Genomic DNA, 8149 nt, shown 5'->3' on the forward strand with positions numbered 1-8149 from the left:
TAAATATAACTGAAAATTTCAGTGACGTACTTACTCGTCCACAGCCTGTGATAAAGTGTTTTGCATCATATTAAGAGTCTCACTAAAATGGTTATTATTTATGATAAATTTGACTTAGTAAGACAGATAAGTGGACTGATGCATGCTGATGTTGTCCCTGTTTCACAGTTAGACCACATCCTTTGAGCTCATGATAAAAATCTTTACACCACACTGGGTTTCAGTGCTTTTAACACCTGATAAAAGACAGATGATAAGAAATGTTCTGCCTGAGAAATAAAGTATTTTAATGACTTCCTTGAACTGTTCGTTTTCCAGTGTGCAGGATTTTACAGCATACATCTAGAATGACTACAAGTGCACAAGTTTATTCTTAACTTTTATAATTCACACAAAGTAAAAAGCACAGAGACAGACTCAAATATATACATACTAATATGCAGCTCAAAAAATTTGAAGCACACTTTTCATGAGAGTATAACATGAACAGAATTACATTTCTGGGAATGTGATCTGTTCAGTTAAGCAGCAGAGGGGATTGTTTATTAGTTTCAATTGTTCTGGTGTTAATAAAATTAACAGCTGGTGCTCTAAAGGGGAAACAATGAGACAGCCTCAAAAACAGGAATGGTTTTACAGGTGGAGGCCACATTTTTTCCCTCTTAGTCATTTCTGACAGTTTTTTTTCTTCACTACTTTTGAATTCGACTGTTAGCATTAGGCCGTACCTGAACCCTACAGAGGTTGCACAGGTAGCCCAACTCCTCAAGTCTCAAGAGTGTGGAGGAGTCCAGGAGACAGTCAGTTATACTGTACAACGAGAGCTGAACAGTTCAATACCACCAGTATCTACTCCTTTGCGCAAGGATGAACAGGCTGAGCTCTGCCAAAAACAAAATGACCTCCAACAGGCAATTGGTGTCAATGTTTCTTACAAAATGTTCAGAGAAAGGATTTATGACATTAGACTGAGTGCCCAACATACTATGGTGGGCCTTGTGCTTCCTGCTGGCGACCAGGTCCACCACTGACAGAGGACCTACCATTGTCAGTCCTGTGCTTTTCAGAGATGAGAGCAGGTTTGCCCTGACCACATGTGACAGATGAGAGGGTCTGGAAAACCCATGGAGAACATTATGCTGCCTGTAACATCGTTCAGCATGACTGGTTTGGTGGCGAGTCAGTGATGGTCTGGAGAAGCATATAATGTATAATGATTTTTAGAAAGCACATATGATTCATACATTAACAAACTGCGAAAGTGTTCTTTTAACCATCAGTGATTATTGTTGCAACATAAATAATTCAGCACTTTGACAGAAATGACAACATATAATAGCATTCATCTTAAAGTCAAACCTCAGTGTTATATAATGTCTACACTGTTGTGTTTTAGCCTTTAATGAAACTGCTGTGTCTACAACTATTCTCAGTAAATATTAAGACATTGAAACTCTGTGTTTTCTGAATTACAACACAGCTTTAAGAAAGCCTCATAGGTATAACTGAAAGTTTCAGTGACGTACTTACACGTCTACACCCTGTGATAAAGTGTGCTGCATCATATAAAGAGCCTCTAGTGTCTAAATAAAATGGTTATTATTTATGATATGGAAAAGATATATATAAATCTTATAAAGTTTGTATCTGTCTTGTGTGAAACTTGTATGAAAAGCATACAAGAGTGAAAACAGATATAAGATCTCTAGAAGAATTATATAAATTCAAACTTGTGTGTTTTGGATACTTACTAAAACAATATGTGAAAGTGGCCACTTTCATGAGTAAATCATATACGCCTTATATGATTCACTATATGAAGTAGGCCACATCTTATGCAAGTATTTTATAAGTTTTTTCTATTGCTTTTTCATGTGGGTTAGCCCAGCTGTCTCTCGTTTACTGATTAACAGTTAGACCACAGCTCATGATAAAAATCTGTGCATCACACTGAGTTTCAGAGCATTTAGCGCCTGATAAAAGACAGATAAGAAGAAACGTTCTGCCTGAGAAATGTAACTATTTTAATGACTTCTTTGAACTGTTTATTCTCTAGTGTGGCATGGTTTTACAGCATACAGGCTCAAATATTTATTTTAGCACTCACTAACATACTGCTCGATAATTACAAGAACACTTTTTTAAAACTGATTTTGGAATTTGGTAGGTCTGTGTCACTACTGGTAGCACGAGGCCAACCTTGACTCTGCAGAGGTTGCACAGGTAGCTACTCTAGAAGAGCTAAACAGGGTTGTAGTAGTCTTTACTGGGTCATTTTGACCCAGTATTTTGAGTTCTCACGTTTTGGTTTAATTTTGTATTTTGGGTTATATTAACTCTTGTGCTTTGTTGATTATTATTAGAATTCTATGTTTTTGTTTATTCGTGTTAAGGGATTAGTTCTTGGGTTTTGTGTCTCATGTTTAGTGTAGATGTAGTTCTGTGTCTGGTTTGCGTAGATGTGTAGCTGTTTCTTGTTTCCTGTTTTAGTGTGAAGGTCCGAGTCTCGTGTGAGTGTATTCAGTTTTGCCTCTCTTGTCTCGTCTCATCAATTATTTCCAGCTGTGTTCCCCACCTGTGTGCAATCTCCGGTGTTCTTCTGTGTGTATTTAAGTCGTGTATCCTCAGATTCTAGTCGCTGGTCCGTTTGTTAGTCTCCCGTGCGTGCGTGCGTGCGTGCGTGCGTGCGTGCGTGCGTGCGTGCGTGCGTGCGTGCGTGCGTCCGTCCGTCCGTCCGTCCGTCCCTTCTATCAACCTTCATGTGCCTCTGCTCACCCTTATTCGTGTTCATGTTTAGTAGTTTAGTTGTTCCCAGTATAGTTTAGCTTTAGTTCTGTTTGCTGTTTTCTACTTGTGTTTTATTTTTACAATAAACCTCCTTCTCACCTCCACGCGTGCCTGCACTTGGATCCTCCTTTATTTTTCTCCACATGGCTCATCCTTAGTCCCACGTGTGGGACTAATAAAGGTTATCTTATCTTATCTACTCGCCATGACATTAGTGGCCATCCAAGTCTTTATGTCTTTAAGACATTCCTGGAATTTGAACAAATAATAGTCCTAGCCCTAGTTATAACTATCCAAGTATATTTCACAAATTAAATGCATATGTTGTGAGCAGAGATGTAACGCGTTTCTGTAATCATATTACTTTTTTCAAGTAACGAGTAATGTAAGGGATTACTATTGCAAAAACGGTAATTAGATTACCGTTACTTTCACGTAGGAACGCTGCGTTACTGTGTTACTAAAACCGTGATTTTTTTGCGAGAATGTCTCATGACAGTGACGTAAGCGAGTGCGACGTTCGTGACAACAGCTGTGTGCAGATCAACAATGGATAATATATCGAGTGCGGGAGAGAGTATGAGCGTGCAGCGTTTAAAGCGTGGAAGTACTGACCTTACTTTGAGTTTGATTCCATAAAAGTGACAAAAACATTAGTGTCCGCTGTGCGTGGCAAGAAAACTTCTTTTTACAGCAAAAAAACCATAAACTTCCAAGCAAGCAGCGAGTGCGCTACGACTGTAATGTGAAATTCACAGAGAAACTCGCGGATTCTTCCACTGACCGCTGCGGCACACCTGCACCAGGGTAAACCTCCGCCTAACCCAGTCCTGCTTTACAGGTGAAAATAGAGCAACAGGACCGCTGAGTCTTTGATTTTATTTATTTTCTGCTGTGTTTTACTTGCATCTATTTGAAAGAGTGAGTGTAAACACAAAAAAATATTTTATTTAAATAGGTTTAAATGTTAAACAAATTTTTTCCAGTCAGAGAATGTTGCATATAATTTAATTTTTGCTTGATGCATGAAGTTAAAAGATTAAAACTAATAAAACAAGTTTAAAAAAGAGACGTTTCCATTTGATTACATTTTGTATGATGGATTATGCAGAAAAAGTAGAATTGGGCTGAAAGATCTATCGCTTTATCACCTATTCAGGTTGTAAATCATGTTTTTTAAAAATTTGAAAATAAGTAATCAATAAAGTAACGGGATTACTTTTGGGGGGAAGTAATCAGTATTTAGTTACTGATTACTTTTTCAAGTAACTTGACCAACACTGGTTGTGAGGGGGGAGTGTAGATATTAATGATACTCCTGACCATAGATTTGAAGGGTTTGAGTGTTGTTTTGCTGACTCATTCATTTCCACGGTCAGACCACATCCTTTGAGCTGAACATATAAAGCTGAGCATCACAGTGAGTTTCAGTGCATTCAACGTCTGATCAAAGAGAGAAGAAGAAGAAATGTCCTGCCTGAAGAATTTCAGTCTTCTCATCTCATGTGTGCTCCTCTTCATCATCCAGCCAGGTCAGTGATGTTTTCCACTCTGGGGCGTTTTTCCTTACTTTTTTTGACAATATTTGCTGTTTGTGTGACACACTAAAAATATAAAAACCATGCAGTACTTGGTTGAGACGTAATATTTTAACAACAAAAGTATAGATATATTTTGTACATTTCAAGGACTCTTCTGTTTTTGGAGTGTATCTGTATTATATTAAACATACACATTAAAAGTGAATTTCTGTCCAAAAAATGCACTCAGTTTATTTTTACTCACTATGAGCATCATTCATTATTCTCCCGCAGTAATTAAGGTTAGGATATCTATTTTTTTTTTTTTATTCCAATCCATTCTTCTTTTGCAGCATTTAAATAACCTTTATCAGATTTGATGGTTTTGTTACAGACTTTTCAAAAAAGTTTTGCTTTTCTTTCACAAATGTGGGGATTAAATTGTGTTAAAACAGTGATGACATGTTTTGTGACGAGGACCCAGGCACAGAGAGACTTGATGAATTTAAAAATCTTAAGATTTAATAAAGAAATTTGTCAGAGGGAACTCGGGACAACTGGAGACATTTAAGGATGCAAGGACTGCCAGAGACAGGGAAGAAGTCTCATTGTGATGAGTAAAATTTATCTTGCCTGGCTGGGCAGCTCTCTGGGTGCTCTGTAATTTCCACTGTAATTTAATTTACTTATTGACATTTTTAATCTTCATGTAAACGAGCATAATGCAAAGTCACACTGCTGATATCTTCAATGTTACAGACGGTGTGGCTGTAGCTCAGGTGGCAGAGCAGGTCACCTACTAACCTGAAGGTTGGTGGTTCGATCCCAGGCTGCTCCAGTCTGCATGCCAAATAGCTTTGGGCAAGATACTAACCCCATGTTGCTCTCCGTAGTGTGAATGTTAGATACTTAAGAGCTTAGAAGAAGTGAATGAATTAGTTGTATGAAGTGCTTTGAGTGATCAGAGTAGAAAAGCGCTATATAAGAACCAATCCATTTCACTCATCTGCTGATTTATGTGTCCTGATATTTTGTTTCTGTTTTAGGTCGTGGCTCTGAGATTATTAATGGGAAGGAAGTCAAGCCACACTCACTGCCTTTCATGGCTTATGTGAGAAGCAGGACAACTAATTCTTTCTGTGGAGGGACATTAATCCATCCACAGTGGGTGCTGACAGCTGCCCACTGCACTGGGTAAGAATCTGAGGCCTTATTTATATATAAAGAATATTTAAAGTTGAATTCTTGTTCATAGATTTATTTATGTTTTACAGAGGTGTTCTAGAAAATGTTATTTGTGATGGAATAACAAGGAAAGTACGGAGCCCTGTGAGGGACATGGGAGAAAAAAAAATGAAAATGAAATTTTGCGAGATCCTGAGTTACTTTTGTGAGATCTCGGGATCTCTCAAAATCTTAGGCCACATCCTTCAGAGGCCGCCAGAAGGAAGCTGACAGGGAGGTCGAGGCACAATGTGCCGGGAGTGCGGTATTCTCGCCGTCTCTTTGGGCCTCGACCTCCCAGTCAGCTATCGAGCGGGTGGGTAACAGACGACCACGAAAACATCGGAGCACTTTTTACAAATATGTGATGTCTTGATAAACCAAGCAGATATTTGAAGTTTACACAGCTACATTTTTGCCTGAAAATCTCTTAAAAGTTTATTTTGTGACCCAGAAAGAGTAATATTAAAACTAAGTAGCTGCCGCCATTGTTGGAAACTGGAATTGGCTGGGCTGGAATTCTGGGATAGGATGGGCAACAAAGGACGCATTTGGAGCACCCTTCGAATTGGGACAGCCTTCGTCACCTGGCTCGTCACCTATCCCACCTGCTGTTGCGAGATCTCGCAAAAGTTCATCTTCATTTTTTTCCTTCCATGTTTGTTGCGGGGGAAAGAAGTGTTGCACTCACTTAAAACAACACAGAAGTCACAGCTACATACATATTTTATACATATTTTAATCTAAAACATTTTATGTACATTTTAATTTCTTCATTCAGCTTGAAGAAAACATGCAGATTCACCTAAAGCTCAGTAACAGCTATAACCCAGCCATATGTAGTAATACACAATAATAAAGAATTATGATTATTGTTTTAGAAGCTGCTGACCCGTTAACCTTTTAAATATCTAAACCTTCATCACCAGATTGTGTTTTTTCTTTTACAGGGTGGATCAGGTGACCCTGGGAGCCCACTCCATCAGTAAAGAGGAAAAATATTCCAAGCAAATCCAAATTGTTGAGAAAAGTTTTCCTCATCCTCACTACTGTTGTGCACACCACGACAATGACCTCATGTTGCTGAAGGTAAGGTGATATATCAGGGTCTGATACCAAATGATGTAAATGCACTGGTTCTTATTTAGCACCTTTCTACTCTACCTGAGCACTCAGAGCTTTACACAACATGGTTATTCACCCAAACACATCTTTCTATGCCTAAGTGCTTTCTGTGTAACACTGACTCACTCACACTCTAACTTATGCATCAGAGAGCATCGTGGGGTTCAGTATCTTGCCAAAGGATTTTTGACATGCAGACTGGAGAGACCAGGGATCAAACATCAAACCATTTGATTAGTAGATAACCTGCTGTACCTCCTACAGCCAAGTCAGGTTTTGCTTACTTAACTAAAACATTTTTATTCTTTAAATTCATTCTTTGAATTATAAAACGTATTTCCATGTGTGTATAGACATGTTTCAACACATCACTGCACATATTTCATATTTTCCAAGCAAAATATTAGAAATAAATGAGTGGTGCTTCAAGACTAACTTTTTTTCAGCTTAAAGAACCGGTGTTGAAAACCAGGGCAGTGCAGTGGCTCGAGTTTGGCGACACTGTGAGAGACCCGGCAGCTGGCAGCACGTGTCTGGTGGCTGGATGGGGAGTAACTGAAAACAGCGATGCATCAGACGTCCTCATGTCTGTCAATGTGACTGTGGTCGACAGACAGAAGTGCAACTCTCGTGATTATTACAGCCACGACCCTGTTATCACCGATGACATGATATGTGCTGGTTCAGATGGTACAAACGTCGCTGATACCTGTCAGGTATGTATGAGGAATCCATGTATTTTTTCAAGTTTGAAGTAAATGTTCATTCAGCTCAACACCTGAAACACTGTCATGTGTCTGTTCTTGCTGCAGGGGGATTCAGGAGGGCCGCTGTTGTGTGATGGAGCGCTGGTTGGAGTCACTTCTTTTGGAGAGGATTGTGGTGTCATTAATAAACCTGGAGTCTACTCGTTTGTCTCAGAGGGACAACTGTACTGGATCAAAACTACGATGAAGTTATTCTAAATGTCTTGAAACCACAGACATCAAGCTGCATGATTTGATTTCACAGGTGTCCAACTCCAGGCCTCGAGGGCCGGTGTCCTGCAGGTTTTAGATGTGTCCTTGATCCATCACAGCTGATTTAAATGGCTAAATGACCTCCTCAACATGTCTTGAAGTTCTCCAGAGGCCTGGTAATGTACTGGTCATTTGATTCAGGTGTGTTGACCCAGGGTGAGATCTAAGACCTGCAGGACACCGGCCCTCAAGGCCTGGAGTTCGACACCCCTGCTGTAGACCATTATCCAGTTTATAATTTCATTGCTCCTTTTAAATTTTATGATACTTCAGTTTCTGCTAGCTTGCTGCACTTTTTTTTATAGATTCTGCACTTGGCTAGTCTGCTGCATGAACTTATGGCAGATAAAGGTGGAACAAAAATTAATTGTACTGACCTCCTAACCACAGTTTAGGCCTACTGTATACATAATTGGAAACACTGTTTGGCATTTTACCATATTTCACCATAAAAACCGTACAGAAACATGGTTA

The 8149-nt window shown here is 39.2% G+C and overlaps 1 protein-coding gene across 1 annotated transcript; it reads left to right on the plus strand.

Annotated features, from left to right (window-relative positions):
* The first annotated feature begins 4209 nt into the window (after window positions 1–4209).
* LOC116317343 (granzyme K-like) lies at window positions 4210–7754 on the plus strand. The gene is made up of 5 exons (XM_039620333.1): window positions 4210–4319; window positions 5354–5501; window positions 6482–6620; window positions 7103–7372; window positions 7469–7754. Exons 1-5 carry the CDS (start codon window positions 4256–4258, stop codon window positions 7619–7621), a joined length of 774 nt encoding a protein of 257 aa, XP_039476267.1. The 5' UTR covers window positions 4210–4255; the 3' UTR covers window positions 7622–7754.
* The last annotated feature ends 395 nt before the right edge of the window (window positions 7755–8149 follow it).

The sequence above is a fragment of the Oreochromis aureus genome, linkage group 12 (genome assembly GCF_013358895.1).
Source record: "Oreochromis aureus strain Israel breed Guangdong linkage group 12, ZZ_aureus, whole genome shotgun sequence".
Taxonomy (NCBI): Eukaryota; Metazoa; Chordata; class Actinopteri; order Cichliformes; family Cichlidae; genus Oreochromis; species Oreochromis aureus.

Coding starts and splice junctions, on each gene's coding strand:
- LOC116317343 (XM_039620333.1), top strand. CDS start 4,256: ATGTCCTGCCTGAAGAATTTCAGTCTTCTCATCTCATGTGTGCTCCTC. Junction 5,502..6,481: donor ACAGCTGCCCACTGCACTGG/GTAAGAATCTGA, acceptor TTTCTTTTACAG/GGTGGATCAGGTGACCCTGG. Junction 7,373..7,468: donor ACGTCGCTGATACCTGTCAG/GTATGTATGAGG, acceptor TTCTTGCTGCAG/GGGGATTCAGGAGGGCCGCT.